Raw genomic sequence first — 25,592 nt, forward strand, 5'->3', positions numbered from 1 at the left:
TTCACAAATATAATTTTCTATTAATTTAGGGTCATATTTCATCATAAAGTATAAAAATACTACTCCATTGCAGCAATTAATTATAATTACTACTCCCAATTCTATTTACTTGTTATTCAAGTCAATACCTTCATCGTAAAGGCAAAGGTGACTACTTATAATTATACACATAATATTATATTTTAAGAGATATTAAAATTAATAGTTATTATGATGATTAGCGTCCACCAAAGCGCCTCTTTCTCTGCTGAAATGAAATCAATGCTTCTACAAACTCATCCTTGCCAAAATCTGGCCACAGTGCTCCATTGAAGTAAAGTTCTGCGTATGCCAATTGCCACAACAAGAAATTACTTACTCTGAGTTCACCACTTGTTCTTATTAGCAAATCAGGGTTAGGAAATTCAGTGCAGTTAGTCTCCAATTCCTGTTCTATGATGCCTTCGTTGATTTCTTCCAAATCTAGAATGCCATCTTTGACTTTTTTTGCCACACTCTTGCATGCTTGGACCACATCGTATTTTCCACTATAACTAACTGCTACTATGAGTTGGAGTCTTGAATTTTCTTTTGTGCTTTCCTCTGCATACTTTATCATTCTAAGTAATGAGCTGGGCAGCTTTGTTGCATCTCCAATCACGGATATTCGGATTCCTTCCCTGTATATGTAACAAGTAAAAATGATTCATTTAATATTAACCAGATGAAGATAGAAATAACATTTGGTTTGACGCTCCAGACTATTATTTATAAACGTAAGGTGTGCATATTACAAATATCATCTTTTAATAACAAAGTTTTTAGAGAGTTTAAAAGTGTAAGACATTTGTCATTTATGAGTTGATTATTGGAGTTGAATTAGATATATTTCATCTCGATTTTAATACCAAACTCATCTTTATTTTATTTTATTTTAGATCTGATATCAAGTTCACATCAATTAAATTATATCAACTATATGTTAAGTGTATATTATAATTAGCCATTAAAATTAATTACAAAGGTAAAATAAATATTGAAATATAAAATATAAAATATATATTAAAAATAAATTATTATATAATTATTTATATATAAATTAATCTATTATTTTATAATTTGGTATTTATTATTGTATATTATGAATCATAATTCAATTTTATTTGTTTTCATTCTAAGTTTATAATAAATAATTTTAATAATCTGATGAGTTTGGAAAACTCTAATTTAATTTTGATGATGAATAAACATTATTAAAATATTTAAATTACAAAATTATTAATTTGATTTTCACATAACATATGTTAATTAATAATTTTGTGATGCAGGTTTTTAATTGGGTCGGAAAATAAAAATGTTGTTAGCCCAAATTAAAACCAACAATCAGCCTTGCTACATGTTTCCTATTATGTGGCTGAATTGTTGTATTAATGGGCCAAGCTAAATGTTATTGCAACCAAGCCCATATTTAATTTTGATGAAAGTTTCCTATGCTTGATCCGTTCCAAATTTTATCAGGAAAGCAAATGTTATTTTTGGGCCAGAAACTTATTGATTATTGCAACCAAGCCCAATTCTATGAGATTTTCTCATGCTTTATCCGAATCCATGAAGCAAAGAAAAACAAATCCTCAAATGCTTCCAACGGATTCCGTTACACTTGAAAGGATTTCAAAGCTAATTTAAGCATTGGGAATATAAGCAAGTGAGAGAAGATTGATTTGACTAAAGGCATCATTGTTACACGCCAACTAAGGAAAGTAAAAGCAATCTATTTTCAATTAATTAGTTTAACCACTTTCAAATTGCTTTTCTTCAGATTCTTTCTTCTCTCTCATCCCTTTCTCTCTTCGGTTATTACACAGGAAATATTGGTAGCCATGGAAGCAAAAATGAGCTACCGAAAGGAAGAGAAAGTAAGCCTAAAGACCATCACAATGATGGCAAGAAAACATACTAAAATAAAAATGAGCTGTGGTTGAGATTGTCACCAATTTTGGATAGATTTGGTGAGGTAATCTTGGCTTCTCCATGCTCAAAAAGGAAGAAGAAGATCACGGCCAGCCAGGGAGATTCTTGAAGCATGGCTTGTCTTTGATTCTGCTCAACCACCACAGGAAGTAGCTAGAGTGGCGAAGTGATGGTAGAGGCAGAGATTGAAGCAGATGAAGTCATCATCATCATGAAGCATCAAGGGCCAGAAATCCATCTTGGAGAGCAAGCCAAGGATGGAGAGCTCGGATTGATGAAGAGTGATGACCAAGAAAGGACTAGAGGTAATTGCATGTTAGTTATTGCATGGTTATCTCTTCTCTCTCTGTGTGGCCGAACCGGTTTTCTTGAAGGAAGAAGAAGTTGACTTGGGTTTTTGGCTTCAAGTGTGGAGGCTTCTCTCTTCTATAAAAAGGGGGAACAACCACTGGTTGGAGCAAGGAGTTAGAAGTAAGCATTGAGAGTGCAAGGCACAGGATTCTCAGAGCTACCTAAGCTTACAGATTTTCTTCTCCTTCAATGTATTCTGTTTTGTATTTTTCTGTTTAATTTTGTCATGTCTTGAGTCTCATGGAAAAAGGCAAACAGTGAGGTTTGTATGAAAAAAGCCATAGAGTGGAAAAAGGCAGAGAGTGCAAAATTAAAAGAAAAAGCCATAGATGTCTTAGAGTTCCTTTGTTCATCTATGTTGTGTTTCATGATTTTGTGGGAATCCCCTTGTAAGTTGGGTTAGCACTTTACAGTTTATAATCTGGAAGATTATAGTGAAATTCCATCATGTTTGTGATGGAGACTGGATGTAGGCTGCACTGCACTTAGCAGCTGAACCAGGATATATCTGGGTGTAATCTCTCTTCTCTCCTACTCCATTTCTGTTTTCTACTGCACAGGAGCAAAAACCAAAAATGTCTCGTGGCTAGGGACGAGCTAAAAACAGAAAAGTCTCCTCTAAATTCAGCAAGTTTTAGCAAGCAAAAAAAGGGGCTAAGATTCAACCCGCCCTTCTCTTAGCCACTAAAACCATCAATTGGTATCAGAGCTTGGTCTCAAAGAGATTAAGCTTTGCAGCTTGGAGTAAAGATCCTCATGGCAGAGAACAGTGGCGTAAATGTGGTGTCCTATAATCTGACTGAAGGTCAATCAAGCAACAGACCTCCTCTTTTCAATGGGAAAAATTATACCTATTGGAAGGAGAGGATGAAGATATTTGTACAAGCAGTGGATTATAGACTTTGGAAGATTATCCTGGAAGGGCCTCAATATCCAACTACCACAAGTGCTGAAGGAGTAGTCTCTCTCAAACCAGAAGCAAGATGGACCGAAGAAGATAGGAAGAAAATAGAGTTAAATGCCAAGGCAGTAAACCTGCTCAACTGTGCTATCAGTTTTGAGGAGTACCGACGAGTATCACGATGCACAACAGCAAAGGAAATCTGGGACAAGCTACAAATCACTCATGAAGGAACCACCATTGTTTAGAAAACTCGGACAGACATGTTGAACAGAGAATATGAAATGTTTGCAATGAAGGAAGGAGAGTCCATTGATGAACTGTTCGAACGGTTCAACTCCATCATTGTTGGCTTAGATGCTCTGGGAATTACACATTCAGAATATGTGCTAGTGAGAAGAGTGTTGAGATGTCTTACAAAAGAGTGGGAAACAAAAGCTTTAATTATTTCTGAGAGCAGTAGCTTAGATTCCATGACAGTTGATGATTTGAGAGGAAATCTTGCTTTTGAAAACACCTATTTGAAAAAAGATTCAAAAAAGAAAGGAATAGCGTTTTCTTCTGTAACTAACCCTCTGGATGATGAATCCAGTGATAACTCTTCTGAAAATGAGTTTGTGTTGTTTGCAAAAAAATTCAGGAAAATGGTGAAGCTCAAAGGCAAAGGCAGCAGCTCAAGGAAGATGAAGAAAGACCTTAGCAAAGTAACCTGTTACAATTGCAAGGAAATGGGGCACTTCAAATCTGATTGTCCCAAGTTAAAGAAGGAGGAAAAGCCGAGAAAAGGAAAGAAGAAGGGACTGATGGCCTCATGGGAAGACTTGGAGAATGACTCAGATGATGATGATGAAGAAACCGAGACCAAGTCGCAACCATGTCTCATGGCATATCACATAGATCAGGTGTGCCTAGCATCCAAACGGAAAGAAAATATGTGGTATATGGACAGCGGATGCTCTAGGCATATGACCGGAAAGACAACCTTCTTCATAAAGCTTGATGAATATGATGGAGGACTTGTCACTTTTGGTGATGATGCAAAAGGAAAAATAGTGGCTGTTGGGAAAGTTGGTAAAAATTTTTCTTCTTGTATAAATGATGTTCTCCTTGCACATGGTTTAAAACATAATTTGCTTAGTGTTAGTCAATTGTGTGATTTGGGTTTTGAAGTTGTTTTTAAGAAGTTTGTTTGTTTGGTTGTTTGTGAGAAAACTGGGGATATTTTATTTGAAGCCAAAAGGTGTAACAATGTGTATGGATTAACTCTTGAGGAATTAAAGGAACAAAATGTAACATGCTTTACATCTCTTGAATCTGAAAAATGGCTTTGGCATAGAAAGTTGGGTCATGCTAGCATGTACCAAATTTCTAAGCTAGTCAAAAAGAATTTGGTTAGAGGAATTCCAAATATTAAGTTTGAAAAGGATCTTACTTGTGATGCTTGCTAATTAGGCAAACAAGTAAAATCATCTTTTAAATCAAAAGATGGAATCTCAACCAAAAGGCCATTAGAAATGTTACATATTGATCTTTTTGGTCCTACTAGAACTCAAAGTTTAGGAGGTAAATTCTATGGTCTTGTGGTGGTAGATGATTACTCTAGATTTGGTTGGGTACTTTTCCTTGCTCATAAGAATGATGCTTTTCAAGCCTTTTCCACTCTTTGCAAGAAAATTCAAAATGAAAAGGATTTGAAAATTGCCCATTTGAGAAGTGATCGTGGAAGGGAATTTGAAAATCAAGATTTTGAAAAATTTTGTGATGACTTAGGAATTTCTCATAATTTTTCATGTCCTAGAACCCCCCAACAAAATGGGGTGGTTGAAAGAAGAAATAGAAGTCTTCAAGAGATGACTAGGGCTATGCTATGTGAGAATGAGATTCCTCAATTTTTGTGGGCTGAAGCTGTGAACACAGCATGTTATATTTTGAATAGAACAATCATTAGAAAAGGGTTAAAGAAAACCCCTTATGAGCTATGGAAAGGAACCCCTCCAAATCTTAAGTACTTTCATGTTTTTGGATGCAAATATTTTGTGCTTAATAATAAAGAAAAAATTGGAAAGTTTGATCCAAAATCCTATGAAGGAATGTTTGTTGGATATTCCACCACAAGCAACGCCTATAGAGTTTATCTCAAAGAACATAGAACCATAGAGGAATCCATACATGTTACTTTTTGTGATTCTAACTTAATTCCCAGTATTGTGAAGGATATTGATTCAGATTGTGAAGAGGCTGGAACAAATAAAGAAAATTCCAAATCTGTGCAAAGTGAAGAATCTGTCAGCCCGGTTTTGTCTCGTCAGATTGGAGGAGACATTTCCATTTTGGCTCCTGAGCAGGTACGAGTAACTGAAACAGTGAGACCACCAGAAGATCATCAAAGCTCTACACCTGTCCGAAAGCCTAGAGAATGGAAGTCTATGAGGGGTTATCCTCATGACTTCATCATTGGTGATCCCTCTCATGGTGTAACAACAAGATCATCCACCAAAAGGCAAGCCGAACCTAGCAATCTTGCTCTCTTGTCACAAATAGAGCCCAACAATGTCAAACAAGCTCTTGAGGATCCATCATAGGTTAAAGCAATGCAAGAGGAGCTTGCTCAATTTGACAAGAATGAGGTTTGGACACTAGTACCTCATCCGGATGGTAAGAAAGTTACTGGTACTAAGTGGGTATTTAAAAATAAACTTGGTGAGGATGGACAAGTTGTTCGTAACAAGGCTAGATTAGTGGCCCAAGGTTATGATCAAGAAGAGGGTATAGATTTTGATGAGTCTTTTGCTCCGATAGCTAGAATGGAAGCAATTAGATTGCTTCTTGCCTATGCCGCCCATAAAGGTTTCAAAATGTTTCAAATGGATGTTAAGTGTGCTTTCCTTAATGGCTTTATTGATAGAGAAGTGTATGTGGCACAACCCCCCGGTTTTGAACAAAAAGAGTTTCCAAATCATGTTTTCAAGTTAACTAAGGCTCTTTATGGTCTTAGACAAGCTCCAAGAGCTTGGTATGAAAGGCTTAGTGCCTTCTTGTTGGAAAATCAATTTCAAAGGGGTACCACCGACACTACTTTGTTTATTAAAGCATCTAATGATGACATACTCCTTATTCAAGTTTATGTTGATGATATTGTATTTGGATCGGCCAACATTTCCTTGTGTGAAGAGTTTGGAAAACTCATGACTAGTGAGTTTGAAATGAGTTTAATGGGAGAGCTTACTTTCTTTCTTGGACTCCAAATTAAACAAACTCCTAGTGGTACTTTTATTTACCAAGGAAAGTATGCAAAAGAACTTATTAAAAAGTTTGGCCTAGAAAATTCCAAAGCAATGGGTACACCAATGCATCCCAACACAAAACTTGAAAAGGATGATGATGGTCAAGATGTGGATGAAACAAGGTATAGGGGAATGATAGGTTCACTCATGTACCTTACCTCCTCTAGACCGGACATTGTCCAAAGTGTGGGTGTATGTTCAAGGTTCCAATCTCACCCAAAAGAATCCCATCTCACGGCTGTTAAGCGCATCATTAGATATATTAAGGGAACTTGTGATTATGGATTATGGTATCCTAAATCTGATGACTTTTGTGCAGTAGGATTTTGTGATGCAGATTTTGCGGGAGATAGAGTGGATAGACGAAGCACATCCGGCATGTGTTGCTTCCTTGGAAGCTCACTCAATATGTGGTCAAGCAAAAAGCAAGCCACAGTGGCTTTATCCACAGCTGAAGCAGAATACATTTCCGCATCTGCATGTTGCACTCAATTAATTTGGTTAAAAACACAATTAGAAGATTACAAATTAAAAATCAATAGTATACCCTTATTTTGTGATAATATGAGTGCTATAAACATCTCAAAAAATCCTGTTCTGCACTCAAGAACAAAGCACATTAAAATTAAATATCATTTTATTAGAGAACATGTGCAAAAGGAAACTATTGATATTCAATTTGTAAAATCTGAAGACCAAGTTGCTGATATTTTTACAAAACCCCTCTGTGAAGACAGATTCTGTACCTTGAGAAAGAGTTTGGGAATGCTTGATTTAAGTTTCATTGAAAATTTGTGAATTTTTTAACTCTGTTCAGTTTTGTCTCGTAGGTTTGGACGAGATAAAAACGCAAGCTTGATGGAGGAGCTATGATCAAGGGGGAGGCAACGCAGATTTAAATTTTCATGGGCCCCACCTAATAATTCTTGACCCCACCATGGCAATTTAGTTAGTTATTCTTTCTTTGAAAAATAAAATCACAAAATCCCTTGGATTGTCTTTTCAAATCTTGTTGGAAGAAGTATGTTGTCAAATCATATCTTTTCCTTCTAACTAATCCCTTGATTCAAGGAAAACTCTCTCTTTATCACTTTTTGAAACTCCCATTTGGTTAATAACCGCGCCATTATGGTCATTAACCTCCCATCATCTCTCTCCAATCCTCATTTATTGCACCACTAACCTCCTTCCACCCTCCTCTCATTCGGCACTCACCTCTTCATATTCAACCTCTCCATTTCTCCTACCATGAAAAAGAAAACTGCACCTAGGAGAAGTAACCGAACCCCCATTCCAAAAAATCCACCTTTTTCATCACCTCCAACCCATACACATATCCATCTTCATTCTACCTCATCTTCTACTCACTCACCTCCTTCCAAAAGGACCGAAACCATGCGCCGTAAGGTTGTTGCCAAGAAAACGTCTGGAAGAGGCAAATCTGGAAAAGCCAAGGAACCTAGTGTTGAAGAAGATGAAGACGAGTCTCACACCTCGCCCCCTCAATCATCTCCGAAAAGATCCACCCCACATGCAAGGAGCTCTCAAAAGAGGCAGAAAAGCTTTGTGTTGCATGATACTAAGGAACCTGCGAATTTGGAGTCACTCAAATTCAAGAACAAGTTTCACAAACCTCATTCCCACTTTTATCCCTCTAGATTTTACTCATGTGCGTTCTATGAGTTTCACAAAGAGGTCCTGCTGAAACGCCATCTCTGCCCCTCTTACTTGGTGAATCTTGAAAATCTGGCCACCAAAGGAATCGACTTTTCTTCTCTGTTTGATGCTCTGAAATGGACCCCTTTGGTTCACATTCAGAAACTAGTTTACCCGGGACTGGTCCGGGAATTCTATGCAAACATGCGTTTGATTGATGGCTCAATCCATTCTTACGTCAAGCGTGTTTACATCACTCTCAATCCTCAAACTATAGGTGCTGCTCTTGGGTATGAAGATGAAGGACCAAAAGTTTACATGATTGATAAATGGGATGATCAAGTAGGAGTCACACAACAAGCTGTCTTGCAACACATCTATGCAAACCTTTCTGGACTAGATAGATTAATCCCAACTCACAAAGCACTCAGCCCGGAGAACTCTCTATTGCACCCTATCATCACTCATATCCTCACTCCTCAAAGTGGTTCTCACCATAGAGTAATAGTTTCTGATTCTATTATTCTATTTGCTCTCATTACTTCTACCCCAATTTCATTTGCTTATATTATGATACGTCATATGTGGGAAGCAGTAAAGAGTACTAAAAAGGCTAATCTTCCTTATGGCATGTTTCTCACATGTATATTTGAGTACTTTAACGTTGATTTGTCTAATGAATCTGTTGAGAACAAGATTTCCATGATTAAAGGAGGAGGAGTTTCGGGGAAGAAAGGCAAGCGGTCTGTTCCCTCTGAACTCTCAGCGATCTGGAGAGCCGTCCTGAACCCTCAGATGTCACTCAATCAATCCGGGAAGTTCTCAAAGAGTTTCGCAACATGGCCAAGCTAATGCGTAAATCTCACAAAGCTGCCCGGAAATTGGAATATGAACAGGAAAGGGCTTGGAAGAAATGTCACAAAAGATTTGGTTTCATGATTAAAAGCTTTGATGATGACATGGGAACAAGGGATTATGATGATGATTCCGGTTCAGAGATCAATCTTTCTGATGATTAATGACTGTTTCTTTACTTTATTTGATATTGGCTCCATTAGGCTCAATCTGTTTTTTGTAGGAGCATGACTTGATACTCACTGCTCTATGATACTTTGCTACACTCTTGTTACTTTATTATGGATATTTTGTTATGTTGTTCATATTTTGTGCAGGTGCCCCTTGATGCCAAAAGGGGGAGGAAAATTAGTTTCCAAAAATTGAAATTGAAACTAATGAAACAGGGGAGGATTTGCTGAAACAGGGGATGAAATTTTCAAATTGAAAATTCATGATCTCCCTTGTTTAAAGAATGAATGTTGTTATTGCATTTACTATGGTTACTGCTGTTGGAAATGCACTTGGCATTTGGCTTATAGTGATGCTTGACAATATGTTTGTATTGATCATATGAATGCCTGATTGTTAATTCATTTTGATGAACATGCTTGTATTGAAATGGGAATATTCTTATGCATCTTGGTAAACATGTTGGTTTGAAAATTTATTTTTGGCAGTTCCTTTAAATTGTTGCCATGTTTTGATATGATCATATGTGATTCAAAATATTTTCCTTACTTGAATAATATGGCTCTGATATCTTGACTGGAAAATATTTGAATTTTTTTAAACAAACTTTGTTTTGTGGTAATGTTTGAGCAGTAAATCAGTTTATGATATCAAATGAGTTTTGATTATCATTTTAAAATTGCTCATAAATCAAGCATTTAGCATCATATAACATGCTAAATAACATTGTTCTTGAAGCTTGATTAAAATGTTACAGGTTAGTGCTTCCCTTGGTAATATAAGCATACATCAAAGGGGAGCCATGTGACATTTAGAAAGGGGGAGAAATTCAATCTTCAAAGGGAGTACTCATACTCAATTTTTTTCAAATTTCTTTTCATTTCAATTTTAATAATGTTTGTCATCAAGGGGGAGATTGATGAGTTTGGAAAACTCTAATTTAATTTTGATGATGAACAAACATTATTAAAATATTTAAATTACAAAATTATTAATTTGATTTTCACATAACATATGTTAATTAATAATTTTGTGATGCAGGTTTTTAATTGGGCCGGAAAATAAAAATGTTGCTAGCCCAAATTAAAACCAACAATCAGCCTTGCTACATATTTCCTATTATGTGGCTGAATTGTTGTATTAATGGGCCAAGCTAAATGTTATTGCAACCAAGCCCATATTTAATTTTGATGAAAGTTTCCTATGCTTGATCCATTCCAAATTTTATCAGGAAAGCAAATGTTATTTTTGGGCCAGAAACTTATTGATTATTGCAACCAAGCCCAATTCCATGAGATTTCCTCATGCTTTATCCGAATCCATGAAGCAAAGAAAAACAAATCCTCAAATACTTCCAACGGATTCCATTACACTTCCTGAAAGGATTTCAAAGCTAATTTAAGCATTGGGAATATAAGCAAGTGAGAGAAGATTGATTTGACTAAAGGCATCATTGCTACACGCCAACTAAGGGAAGTAAAAGCAAGCTATTTTCAATTAATTAGTTTAACCACTTTTAAATTGCTTTTCTTCAGATTCTTTCTTCTCTCTCATCCCTTTCTCTCTTCAGTTATTACACAGGAAACATTGGTAGCAATGGAAGCAAAAATGAGCTACCGAAAGGAAGAGAAAGCAAGCCTAAAGACCATCACAATGATGGCAAGAAAACATACTAAAATAAAAATGAGCTGTGGCTGAGATTGTCACCAATTTTGGATAGCTTTGGTGAGGTAATCTTGGCTTCTCCATGCTCAAAAAGAAAGAAGAAGATCACGGCCAGCCAGGGAGATTCTTGAAGCATGGCTTGTCTTTGATTCTGCTCAACCACCACAGGAAGTAGCTAGAGTGGCGAAGTGATGGTAGAGGCAGAGATTGAAGCAGATGAAGTCATCATCATCATGAAGCATCAAGGGCCAGAAATCCATCTTGGAGAGTAAGCCAAGGATGGAGAGCTCGGATTGATGAAGAGTGATGACCAAGAAAGGACTAGAGGTAATTGCATGTTGGTTATTGCATGGTTATCTCTTCTCTCTCTGTATGGCCGAACCGATTTTCTTGAAGGAAGAAGAAGTTGGCTTGGGTTTTTGGCTTCAAGTGTGGAGGCTTCTCTCTTTTATAAAAAAGGGGAACAACCACTGGTTGGAGCAAGGAGTTAGAAGTAAGCATTGAGAGTGCAAGGCACAGGATTCTCAGAGCTACCTAAGCTTACAGATTTTCTTCTCCTTCAATGTATTCTGTTTTGTATTTTTCTGTTTAATTTTGTCATGTCTTGAGTCTCATGGAAAAAGGCAAACAGTGAGGTTTGAATGAAAAAAGCCATAGAGCGGAAAAAGGCAGAGAGTGCAAAATTAAAAGAAAAAGCCATAGATGTCTTAAAGTTCCTTTGTTCATCTATGTTGTGTTTCATGATTCTGTGGGAATCTCCTTGTAAGTTGGGTTAGCACTTTACAGTTTGTAATCTGGAAGATTATAGTGAAATTCCATCATGTTTGTGATGGAGACTGGATGTAGGCTGCACTGCACTTAGCAGCTGAACCAGGATATATCTGGGTGTAATCTCTCTTCTCTCCTACTCCATTTCTGTTTTCTACTGCACAGGAGCAAAAACCAAAAATGTCTCGTGGCAAGTGACGAGACAAAACGAAAAAGTCTCGTGGCTAGGGACAAGCTAAAAATAGAAAAGTCTCCTCTAAATTCAGCAAGTTTTAGCAAGCAAAAAAAGGGGCTAATAAGATTCAACCCCCTTTTCTTAGCCACTAAAACCATCATAATCATTATTCTGACTTAATAACTAACGGTCATAATATTAATTTTATTCATCAATTCAATACTTATAAAAGATATCTATTTTTATATTTCAAGAAAATATTACATAATAAATTTTATAAGTTCTAATATCTGAATTATTTTGTTGTCTTTTATTGGTATTCACCCAATTTTTTTTTAGAAGACTGAAATATACCGCGTCCTCAGACAAGAAAAACGGAACTTAATCCTTTAAAAATCGAAGTATATATTATATTGGATAAAGTTATCACACAAAAACACAAATATATAATAACTAATTGAGGAGTGCTACATATATAAGTTATTTTTATTTATAAATTTTACAAATTGGGTCTAACACATGCGTTACTGAACCATTTTTGCGTGTTTCATCTTCGTTTCCTTTTTTACGAAGAAGAAGAAGAAGAAGAACAGAAAAAGAAGAAAAAGAAAAAGAGGCACAAAAAAACGTGAAAACGGCGTGAATATACATGACTTGTATGATTTGTAAGGAAAAGCGTTCTCTCTTTGCCTTCGATCTCCTTCTGTTTTTTTTTTTTTCATGATTTCTGAAATCAAGTTTTGAAATTGTTTTGAAGATGATGGAACTTCAGAAATACACCCGAACGATTACAAAAATTCACCCAAACGGTTACAGAAATATATCCAAAGGATTACAGAAATACACCCAAACAGTTACAGAAATAAACCAAACGATTACAGAAATACACCCAAATGATTACAAAAATACACCCAAAGGATTTAAGAAATACACCCAAAGGATTTAAGAAATACACCCAATATAGGGGGAGACAGTATATTTCTTCTTGAAATCTTTTAATGTTTTGCTGGTTAAGGATTAGGCACATGACAGAGACAATCTAAAAAAAATCTAGAAGAACAGTAAAATAGTACCTTGAATAATGTTTCTTCGTTTTTTCTGGTGATTTTGATGAAGGAGAAAGAGAAAATGAAAAGAGAAGAAGAAATTTCAATAAAAAAAGAGGGAGAAAGAGGTGGTGTTGATGACGATGATAATGAGAGAGAAAAATTACGAAAAAGAAAAAAAAGAGACACGGAAGAAGAAGAAGAAGAGGAAGCACGGAGAAAGAAGAAGAAGAAAAAGAGGCATTAAAAAAAATATAAAACGACGTGAATATAAATGACTTATATAATTTGTATTGAAAATCACTTATATGCGAAGAATTAATCTAACTAATTTATTAACGAATTTATTGTTCATACAGTCATTTAGCATTTTTTTTTAATTCTATATATACGATACCCAATTGATAGGCTAGAAAGAAATATCAATTCCTCCTTATCCTTTTTTTTCTGTATAAAACCTAAAAAAGATGATACCAACCAGCCAAAAGAACCAAACCAATAATAATACTAATCAAAGGTTATTAAAATAATAAAAAATAATTACTATTTGTGTTTTATTTTATATAGTGGTGGGAAACTCAAATAGTATGCATATATACGAATTATAGGTTTTTAATTTTATTGTTGCTAACGTAGCAAAAAATAATAAGAGAGTTTCAATTATAAACTGCTTTATTAGGGAAGTACCTGTTAAAATCGTCAATTTCAGAGTTTATTGTTTTTTCGAACAGGCTCATCAAGAAATCCACCTCCACCTGCAGCACCACAAACAAAGTCTGAGTAAACCAATAACGAAAAATAACATACGAGGAAAGCTAAATTGACGTATTAAACTACTCTTCCACCTTAGTCCATGACAATAATAAAAACGTTTCACGGCCCACAAATTCAGCCCAACAGAATACACAAATTAAATTATAATTTAGTTTTTATCTTATCTTATAGTTATCTCTATCTTTATCTATATCTTATCTTTATCTAATTTTATCTTTCATAGGCCAATACTCTATATATACTTAGTTTTACCTTTATAGTTTACAATTCATTCAATCAACAATCAATAAAATTTTTTCATCTTTTTCTTTCATAATTCTTTTATTTTTCTATTCTTTCACAATTTTATTATGGTATCAGAGCTCCTCTTAAGCTCTGCTGACATCCATGGATCAAGGAGAAAGGGCACACCAGCAACTTCATCCGGAGTCTCTTTTGGACCTTTCGTCAGCCCAACACTTTTCTTTCATGACACTTCCTTTCAATGAAGAAGCTCGTCCTTCAAACCAACTTGAACTTCTGCCAAGTCCAACTACTCATTATCTTTGTTCTTTCAATATCTTTTCTACTGTTAACAATTCTTCAAATCGAGATTCATTCTTGAATACTTGGATCATTGATTCTGGTGCCACAGATCACATTGCATCAAATTTGTCTTGGTTTATTTCTTACACACAAATTTCTCCTATTATTGTTCATTTACCAAATGGTTCTCGAACTACTGTTTCTTATAAAGGCATCGTTCAATTTTCACCATCCTTGGTTCTTCATGATGTTCTTTATTTACCTCATTTCAACTTTAATATTATCTCTGTTTCAAAAATTACTTCAGCACTCATATGTGAACTCACTTTTTCATCTTCTTCTTGCACTCTACAGAGCAACAATTTGGGGACAATTGATTTGGCCAGAATGAGAGAGGGATTATATGTCTTTGAACCCAATTTCGGTAAAAATTCATCCACTACACACTCCATAAATTCCATCCAATCTCCACCCATTACACCTTCCAATATATGGCATTTTCGTTTAGGACACCTTTCTGGGCAAAGACTTAATCATTTACATAAACAATTTCCTTTTATCTCTATGCATCATGACGAGGCTTGTGACATTTGTCATCTTTCTAAACAAAAGAAACTTTCTTTTTCTCAAAGTTTTAACAAAGCTAATGCAAGTTTTGATTTATTACACTTTGATATTTGGGGTCCGTTTCGACAAAATTCTATTCATAATCATAAATATTTTTTTACTATTGTTGATGATTTTAGCCGCTTTACATGGGTTACTTTATTAAAATCAAAAGGAGAAGTACAGAATCAAATAAAAAATTTTATTACTTTAATTGAAACACAATTCAACTCCAAAGTCAAAACTATTCGTTCTGATAATGGACCAGAATTTATTTTACCTGATTTTTATGCTTCAAAGGGCATTATTCATCAACGTAGTTGTGTTGAAACTCCTCAACAAAATGGAAGGGTAGAACGCAAGCATCAACATATTTTGAATATAGCTCGTGCTTTTATGTTTCAATCTAATTTACCATCATCTTTTTGGTCTTATGCTGTTAGACATGCTGTTTATTTACTTAATAGAGTTCCATCATCTGCAATTAATTTTAAAACACCATTTGAGATTTTACTCAATCTTCCACCAAATTATCATGACATTAAAGTTTTTGGATGCTTATGTTTTGTTTCTACCCAAATGGCAAATAGATCAAAATTTGATCCAAGAGCCAAAAAGGTTGTATTTATTGGCTTTCAATCTGGTTTTAAAGGGTATATTGTTTATGTTTTAGAAGATAAAAGAATTGAGATTTCTAGAAACGTAATTTTTTATGAAAAGATCTTGCCCTTAGTCACAAAAAATGTCCAATTCCAGACACTTAGCCCAACATTGCCAAACACACCTTCTCAAAAAACAAGATTCAGTTAGTCTTCCAGTTGAACCCTCACCTATACCCATTGACCCAATTCCACCTAGTTCTTTATTTTCTCCAACAACCTCTCCTTCTTCCTCACTATCATTTCCTAACCAAGTTGAACCCATGACCACCGAATCCCTTTCAACACTAGACACTAGTCCACCATCACCTTCTCATCCCCCGTCACCTTCTTCACCACCTGAGCAACCCCATCCTCGTCATTCCGACCGGCCTCACCGACCTCCAGCATATCTCTCTGATTACTTGTGTAATTCCTCTCTCATCTCTACAAATCAATCTCCATCAAAGTGCAAGTATCCTTTTATCTTCAGTCATGTCTTTTTCTTCTCTTTCATCTTCACATAAAAAGTTTCTTTTATCTCTACATTCTGACGTTGAGGCAAAGTCTTTTAAGGACGCCAATCAACACTCTAATTGGCGTAGTGCTATGAAAGATGAGTTGGATGCTCTTGAGCTGAACAAAACTTGGCGTCTTGTTGATTGCCCTGCAGGGGTTAAGCCGGTTGGCTGTAAATGGGTCTATCGCATCAAACGCAAGCCTGATGGTTCAGTTGATCGATATAAAGCACGCCTTGTGGCTAAAGGGTTCACTCAAACTGAAGGTGTTGATTTCTTGGAAACTTTCTCCCCTGTTGTCAAGCCTGCCACTATTAGATTAGTTTTGGCATTGGCCTCTATGAAGCATTGGCCTATACATCAGTTGGATGTCAATAATGCTTTCTTACATGGGGATCTTTCTGAGGATGTTTATATGACTCTGCCACCCGGATTTATATCTCCTCAACCGAATCAATGCTGTAAGCTACTAAAGTCACTGTATGGTCTACGACAATCTAGTCGTATGTGGTATGACAAACTTTCTCATCTTTTGCTATCTCATGGATATCAGCAGACCTCATCTGATTATAGTTTATTTGTCAAATTCATTGGTGATCAAATTTTTATCCTTTTAGTCTATGTTGACGACATTGTTCTCACTGGTAATTCTATTTCTGAACTTGCTGCCATCAAGTCTATTTTACACCAACACTTCCGAATTAAAGACTTGGGCCCATTAAAATATTTTTTGGGTATTGAAGTTGCTCAATCAGAGAAGGGAATTTGCTTATCTCGGAGAAAATATTGTCTTGATCTTTTGGAGGATTCTGGTTTATTAGGTGCTAAACCTGCCTCTGTTCCAATGGATAGTACCACAAGACTATATCAAGACCAAAGTCCCTTGCTATCCGACCCTTTTGTATATCGTCGTTTGGTTGGCCGTCTTATCTATCTCACCACTACTCGACCGGACATCATGTATGCCACTCAACAATTAAGTCAATTCATGGCATCTCCTACTGAATCTCATCTTCAAGCTGCCAAGCATGTGTTACGATATCTGAAAACTAGTCCCGGCAAAGGACTTTTCTTTCCAAGGGAATCAGAAATTCAGCTTCTCGGCTTCAGTGACTCTGATTGGGCCGGATGTCCTGACACTCGGCGATCTTTAACAGGTTATTGTTTCTTCTTAGGCAGTTCTTTAGTCTCTTGGAAGACCAAGAAACAAACCACCGTTTCCCGCTCTTCCACGGAAGCAGAATATCGTGCACTTGCCAACACAACTTGTGAACTTCAATGGATAATAAATGTGTTACAATTTTTACGCATCTCTCCTATTCGCCCACCAGTTTTATATTGTGATAATCAGAGTGCTCTTCATATTGCTGCTAACCCGGTTTTTCATGAACGGACCAAACATTTAGAGGTTGATTGTCACTTGGTTCGACAAAAAGCTCAAGCTGGAGTGATGAAACTTCTCCCAATTCCCTCTTCTGGGCAACTAGCTGACATCTTCACCAAGCCTTTGTCTCCTCAACCCTTCCATCTTAATCTGAATAAGCTTAGTGTTCTTGACATCTTTCATCCTCCAGCTCGCGGGGGCGTATTAAACCACTCTTCTACCTTAGCCCATGACAACAATAAAGACGTCTCACGGCCCACAAATTCAGCCCAACAGAATACACAAATTAAATTATAATTTAGTCTTTATCTTATCTTATAGTTATCTCTATCTTTATCTATATCTTATCTTTATCTAATTTTATCTTTCATAGGCCAATACTCTATATATACTTAGTTTTACCTTTATAGTTTACAATTCATTCAATCAACAATCAATAAAATTTCTTCATCTTTTTCTTTCATAATTCTTTTATTTTTCTATTCTTTCACAATTTTATTATGACGTAAATAATTTTTGGGATAATTATTTGAAAAATTATTTTTAAAATAACCACTTTTAAAATAATTGGAGAGTAAAAAATTTAATTTAACTCATGGATCCAAAAATTTTAATATGGAAGGACCAAATTTTAAATAATTTTTTTTCATTTTATAAAAATAATTAACATATAGTTATTAGAGTTAATTTTTTAAAAGATTTATCAAAATATATATATATATATATATAACTTTTTTATAATTTTATTTTTAATATTACATAAAAGAAATATAATAATATCAATAGTACATTATAAAATTATAAAATATCAAATAAGTTATAGCGTATTTAGTTAAAAATTATCACATATCTTATTAATTAAAATTAATTCTTTCAAAAATTTTAAAAATTTTGAAAATAAATTATAAATTATTAATTATTTAAAAGACACATTATCTTTATAGAATACAAGATATAAGATATCTTTATAAAAAAAATTTTAACATAAATTTAAAAAAAATGAGTTCTTTTTACGAGAAAAGAATATTTAAAGTACATAATGTGAATGTGATTACTAAAATATAACTACGTAAGTCATTATTAATATAATAGTTAAATATGTTAATATAAAAAATAAATAATTTTAAAAAAAATAAATATAGAAATTATTATATAAAAGCTAATTTAAAAGGTACAAGAATTTGAAGATATGATATTAAATTAGTTATATAAAAAATATTAGTGAATTAAATAATTAAAACATAAATTCATCGTATAATAAAAAATAATATATATAAAATTATTAAAGTACATAATATTTTTTTATTTTTAAACATATATCTCATATATAAATATAGTTTTTTAAAATTTTGAGAGAACGAGGTCACTACTCATCCCTTCTAAGTCCGTCTGTGAACTCTTGTCTATTTTTTTTTTATTTTGAAAGAGAAGACCATTTTTGTTAAAAAGAAAAAGAGTACTTTATTTAACTCCTTACAATATTATTTTAAGACAATACAAATTTGTATTAAAGAATAATAGAAATTAATTTTATTGGATTTTATTTATAATATATGAGATTATAAACGAATATTTTAAAATTTATAATTATAATCAAAAGCTCACTACTTTTTAGTTGCAATGACTTTATCAATTTGACTTTAAATATCATATATTAAATAATATAAACCCTGATTTCAGACCCATTTTCATAATTATATATTTATATCACTTGAAAATATACTCTTTTTTTTCATAATTATGAAACACACTTTGGTAATTTTTTTTAAAATAGACTTATAAATTTTTCAAAAATGTAATTGATATTTTTTTAGGACTTTTAAATAACTACTTGTCTTGCTAGAGGGGTCACGCCTACATTTTTCATATATATATATGTGGTAAAAATTTAGTCCAGTCAGTAAAAAAATAGAAAAGAAAAAAACGATTACTTGAGACGAAGGACAACTTACAGATGGTAGTTATATTTGTCAGTTAAGTATTAGTTGGTTTATTTAAGCTTCATTAGCGCCATGAATGAAAATGCGAAACTGACCTTAGGGCGAATCCAGTTATCAGTAGAAAACGCAAAAACCGTCAGGACCTTAATCCCCCAACTAGCACACAGCCTCACCATCTCCTTCAGCGCCTCCGCCCCAGCCTGGTGCCCCGCCGACGGCATCAGGTTCCTCATCTTCGCCCACCGCCCATTCCCGTCCATTATCACTGCCACGTGCCTCGGCAATGGCTCCGCGTTCAGCTCCTCCGGAAACGGATGCGTCACCGTATCTTTCGAATCCCCGACTGAGTTCCCGTTTTTTTGAAGCGCCACATTCGTAACGGTTAGAAACCGGTTTGTTTGACTATGGGAATAAGAGGAATAAGAATGGGCACAGAGAGAAGAATTACAAATGTTGTTATAATTGGATTTTGGAGGTGGAGTTATCAGTGTGTTCTCGATCGGGATAGGGAGTCTTAATGAGAACATTTTTGAATTTTGAGAATTATGAATCCGGAATAGGGATAAGGTTATCCCGGTTTGGGATAAGTTCTGGCGCTGAAAATGCAAGGTTAGTTTTTTGTGTGAGAGAAAGTACAGAGAGGGGCTTCATTTATAAAGTGATATTAGAAAAGAGCTTAGAAGTGTCTGTGGAAATGAAAGGGGTTTAGTTTGGTTGTGTTGATAATTAGAAGGTTCGCTTTCAAAAGCTGCCGTATTGGAGCATAATGGCATTCAAGTTGCGGAGAGAATGAATGGTGCATATTGGGGTACGACGGAACACTTGGCGTTTAGTAATGTGATGTGCTGAGTGATGGTTATGGTTATGTACTTATGTAGTATATGTTTGTATCATTCTTTTCGTGCCGAGGATCAGGTAATGATTTTTTTTTTACGTACTTGTTAGGCTTATATTTTTTATTTTAGAAAAAAAAATACTTATTTTTTCAGAATTAGTAGTCATTTGATGATTTTGACCGTGAGATATTTTTGCTAATTTGTATTTCAAGGAAGATTATTTTTTCTTTTCGCAAAGAAAAATGTGAGTATACGTTGGCTCCGTTTAGTAAATAGCTTAATTAAGTTTTTTTTAAAAAATAATTTAAATAATAAATATTTATATTAAAAGTAGTTTATAAATAAATTATTTTGTATTTAATTTTTTAATTTTAAAAGTATTTATTTAAAAAAATAATAAAAAATATTTTATTATGAAAAAATAAATTTTTTTAATTTTTCATAAATACTTAAATAGCTTTTTAAAAAATTACAATTTAATTTTAAAAATTGCACCAGATATTAATATTAAAACTTTTTATAAGTTAAAAGTTAAAAAAACTTACTTATAAACCTATCTAGGGTGCAAAATTATTATTTCATTTACCAAGAATTTGGTTATTTTTATTTCTAAAATTTTTCAAATAAAAGTATTATGTTTATAAAAAAACCAACTATCATATATTTGTATATAAATATAAAAATATTAGGAAGCCAATAAAATTTAATTTTTTAGTCAATAATTAATTAATAATATTTAAAAATATAAACTAAAATATATTATTGAACTGTTAAACTATTAAACTAAATATACTGTATTAATGACTAAAAATATGTACTGGTAAAAAATAATAAATTCTACTAATTTTTAAATTTTTTAATAAATATGTGTATTATTTAAATATGTATTTTATATTTTAATGTATATTCTATACTAATAACTATTAATTTAGTAATTAATGAAAAATAATAATCCATTCTTATATTAATGAAAAAATTATATTATACACTTAAATTTGTGTCTATTTTAGACATTTATTAATTAAATCCAATATGTGTTTAGTTATATTAAATGAAATGGATAAAAAAAAGTCTAAATAAACACTATCTTAGTTTTTTTTTTTTTTTAGTTTGAAAATAAGATAGTTCATAATTAAAAGAAATTATTCGCACTTTGAATGATAGTGTATATATATCTATACACACACGCTCTAAAATGAGTGAGCGGAATAATATTAAATACCATTATGAAGGTTAACTAGGATGGGACCAATCTCTGTGTACGTTACGAGCTGGAAATGCTTTTAGGAGGTTCGGTGGAGTTAGACTAAAATTATCTTACTAGCTAGTGGGGACATTGAGCTGATTTCAGTTTTCTTGTGAATTTTGCGGTCTATTATGAGTTATGACTGTGAAAGAAAAATGATTGGATACTCTGCACCAAACCATTTAGTGTTTATGAAGTCAAAGCTACATATATTAGATAGACATATTATTATAATAACGAGAGGAGTGCTAGGCGCAGCAGAATTTGTGATATGTAGTCATTAATTAGTTATCATATATGTTTTTAATGGTAGGAGATAACATCCAATGCTGTATGATGGAAAAGTCCAAGAGACCAGCAATTTTTTTAAATTCTGGCAGCAACAAAAAAAGGTGAGTCATTAGATGAAATCTCACACCAATTTCACATCATTAAAATCATCATTGATGACTATTTGATGGCTACAAATCACAAAAATTACTGACCCCTAGCATTCTTCCTGTATGATTACTCATTTCTCTTTTGATGGTTAACTGCTGGCCAACTTTTAATAAAACTGCTGGCTCCTTAGACTTTCTCTATTATTATTATTATTATTTTTTGAGGGTTTATTCTAAAAATTGTAATATTATGTATGTACTCTATAATAAGTTATTTAGTCTTTTAAATGCATAATGGTAAAATATTGGATATATTTATTTAATATTGTTTAACGACTGTTAATATTCGTTAGATTAAACACACACAAATTAAATAATAATGATTTCATTTTATGTTATTTTTAATATTTATTAGATTAAATATACATACCTTCATATGTTAACATATAGTGATTTCATATAAAATCGTGTGTTTTTGAGAATTGAAGTGAATTGATTGTCTCGACCAAGTTAATTGGGAATTGATCACAAATTCTGATTTAAGATAAAAACTAATTGTTAAAGAACCAATAAAAAAATCTAGAAAATGGTCAAATTTTAGTAAATTGGCCGAATCGACCTAATTTTTTAGGAATTAATCGATTTAAAATAATAAACAAAATAAAATTATATATATATATATATATATATATATATATATATATATTTATATATATATATATATATATATATATATATATATATATATATATATATTTGATTCAACACAAGTTAAATATTAGTCAAACTTTTAACATTAAATATCTAGTTTTACCAATTTAGTAACTGATTTGGTTTTTAGAATTTTGTATAAAACAAAAATGACTAATAAAAAAATGTAACTATGAGAATGACAGTTGTACATTTAATTCTTAAAAAAATGACATTTTAGAAAAAAAAAATATAATTAAATGGGAATGGTATATTAGATGTGACAATAGCTTCTTCTACTCGTTTTTTAGCAGCAGATTAAACAATGAATCTTCTTAATTAGGGTTTTTAATATACAAGAAATTTTATTAAAAAATTTAAAACTTGAAAATTTGAATGTATATTTATTAAGAGGGTAGAGTACTAAATTGGTTTGCTAGGTTTAGGCGTAATTTTGTTTTGGTCCTTAACGTTTAAAGTGTCCTATTTGAATTAAAAAAAATTCATTTAGCTTCAGTGTAATCCTACCGTGATATCAAAGTCAAATAATTAATAGAATTTCCTACATGACATACAAAAACAAGATCGATAATATGGAGAACAAGAACTCAACCCTGAATGCATCAATACATTTATATATCATTTTTCTTATAATTTAAATAAAATATTTTCTATAGAACTAACAAGAATGATAAATAAATATATTGATACATTCACAGTTGATTTTGTACTTCTAGAACCTGTACTTATTTTTTCAGATTATCGATATTGTTCTTGTTCTTGTGTTGCTGTTGTGTAGAATATTTCGTTAATTATTTAACTTTAACCTCATCATAGGATTAAATTGAAATTAAATGAAATTTTTTTAACTTTAAACAAGACACTTTAAATTTTAGGGACTAAAATAAAATTACACACAAACTTAAGGGACAATTTAATACTTTACCTTTTATTGAAAAGAAAATTTAAAAGTTTTCAATTTAAATTTGTATTAATATTAAACATAATTTCTAAAAAAATAAGTATACATCAATTTAATTCATCAAATATTTTATCGTGTTTTATCAATTAAATAATGACACGTAACTTAATTATTTTAAGATACATTATCATTCAATTCATTATTATTATTTTTAGATAACAATGCATTTGATCTTTCCATAACAAAATTGATCAATACTTAATTTTTCAGAAGGTACTACACGATGAAGTTTAGATATATGAATGAGATGAGATGAGAAGACTAGGTAGCTAACTAACCTTGGGGCGAATCCAATTTTCAGAAGAAAACGCAAAGACAGTAAGGACCTTAATCCCCCAGCTGCAGCACAGCCTGACCACCTCCTTCAGCGCCTCCACACCAGCCTGATGACCCGCCCACGGAAACAAACCCCTTGTCTTCGCCCACCTCCTATTCCCGTCCATTATCACCGCCACGTGCTTCGGCATCAGCTCCGCTCTCAGCTCCTCCGGAAATGGCTCTTCCTTTGCCTCCGTCGTCTCTGGCCACCCTCCAACAACGGAGGCTTCGTTGTTGTGGAGCGCCACATTCGACGTAGGAGGAGACCTTATTATACCTCCACGGAGTTTGTCATTGGCATAAACGGAACAATAATAGGAACATCCAGAAAATTTATTGTAATTATTATTATTATTATTATTATTATTATTATTATTATTATTATTATTGGTTTTTGGAGGAGGAGTTAACGTGTTCTCAATTGGGATAGGGAATTTTAACGAGAACATTATTGAGAAATACGGTTATGATGACGGTACCGAGAATGGGAAGGTCCTTGTTTTGAGAGAGAAGCTTTATTTATAAGCATAAGCAGCAGTTAAGGGAGAAAAGTAGTAGTGTTTGTGTGGATAAGTGATAGCTTCGCTTTCAAATTAAACAGTGCCGTATTTGGGCAGATTAGCTAGTTGAAGAAGGGAAATGAATGAACCCTTCGCTTGGTGATGGTTGTATATGCATTTGTCCTGTTACGTGAAGAGAATAAACAGAGTCCAAACAATTAAAAATTATTTTATTTAATATTTATTAATTATTATTAAAATAATTATATAATTTTAAATATAATAAATATATAATTACAAATATTATATATATAAAATTATAAATATTAAGATAACTTTAACTAATTTTTCTTAACATTGCTAAAACCTTGTGACATCAATTATTTTCACCCAAATGGTTAGTTTTAAGCGGGTTTGACAAGACCTTGAGATAGGATTTGGATCCTCTAAAGTTTAAATTTCACTTTAGAGAGGAAAGTGTGATTTTCTACCCTTGAATAGTTTATCTTTCATATTTATTATTAGTCCCACCTATGAAATCAATGGTAAGAGATTACACTTTACCTGTTAAAGTGAAATTCAAACTTTAGAGGATCTAAATCCATCCCTTGAGATATACATACTTTTCAAAATTTATTTTAAATTGATTTAAATTTCACTATAAAATAATAAACTAAAGTAAATTATTCTTTCTGTAAAACTTACTACTAGTACTTTCGTTTATAAGGGTGTACTAGTCACCCAAAAAAATTTATAAGGGTGTGCTAGAAAATTTGGTTTAGGAGGGATTTGGAAGAGACGAATAATTTCTAGAGTGCTAATCCAGTTTATAAATTTATTTTTTTGGAGGACAAAAATTTTGAAGACCATTATCAAAAATGTTAGGAGTTAATATTTTTTGTTTATATTTATTTTATATTTGAGCTATTATTAATCAAGAAAAATATTAGAAGACTAATAAAATTTATTATTTTTAACTAATAATTAGTTTATAATATTTAAAAATATAATAAAAAATATATTGTTAAATTTTTAAACTAAAAAAATTAGATTGATTTCTAAAATAATTGGTTAAAAATATTAAATTCTATTGGATCTTGAGTTTTTTAGTAATTAATTTTTTATTTTTGACTAAAAGTATTATTTTTAGCATTTAAAAAAAATATAAAGGTATATAGTAAGTTTTCCAATTCTTATATATTTATTTAAAAGTCATGAATAAAAAAGAGATTAAAAAAAATTAAGTCTCCTCTTCCCTTTTCTTTTCTCTCTCCAAGTTCTTTCTTTTTCTTTCTTGCAACTCAAAAGTACACCCTAAAAGTCACGTCATATATTATGAATTATAAATTAAAACTTTTTTATTAAAAATGAAAAATTTTAAATTTTTAATAAATTTATTTTGTATTTATTAAAAAATATCTATAATTTTTTAT

The 25,592-nt window shown here is 32.6% G+C and overlaps 1 protein-coding gene across 2 annotated transcripts; it reads right to left on the minus strand.

Moving 5' to 3' along the window:
• On the minus strand, positions 1-24,161 carry CPT4 (Undecaprenyl pyrophosphate synthetase family protein). 2 transcript variants are annotated; one of them, XM_016311194.3, is made up of 3 exons: positions 23,620-24,161; positions 13,510-13,577; positions 1-659 (listed from the first exon to the last, which is right to left on the minus strand). In XM_016311194.3, exons 1-3 carry the CDS (start codon positions 24,106-24,108, stop codon positions 218-220), a joined length of 999 nt encoding a protein of 332 aa, XP_016166680.1. In that variant the 5' UTR covers positions 24,109-24,161; the 3' UTR covers positions 1-217. The 2 variants fall into 2 exon arrangements, with proteins under 2 accessions (XP_016166680.1, XP_016166681.1); XM_016311195.3 differs by lacking the exon at positions 23,620-24,161 and adding an exon at positions 19,303-19,941.
• Between the last annotated feature and the right edge of the window lie 1,431 nt (positions 24,162-25,592).

The sequence above is a fragment of the Arachis ipaensis genome, chromosome B7, assembly GCF_059453495.1.
Source record: "Arachis ipaensis isolate K30076 ecotype BB chromosome B7, ASM5945349v1, whole genome shotgun sequence".
In the NCBI taxonomy this organism is placed as follows: domain Eukaryota; kingdom Viridiplantae; phylum Streptophyta; class Magnoliopsida; order Fabales; family Fabaceae; genus Arachis; species Arachis ipaensis.

Excerpts from the sequence above, each read along its gene's own strand:
- CPT4 (XM_016311194.3), bottom strand. The coding sequence starts at position 24,108 with ATGTTCTCGTTAAAATTCCCTATCCCAATTGAGAACACGTTAACTCCT. Across the intron at positions 13,578-23,619 it reads AAAATTGGATTCGCCCCAAG|GTGGAGGTGGATTTCTTGAT; the intron begins GTTAGTTAGCTA and ends GTGGTGCTGCAG. Across the intron at positions 660-13,509 it reads GAAATTGACGATTTTAACAG|GGAAGGAATCCGAATATCCG; the intron begins GTACTTCCCTAA and ends TTACATATACAG.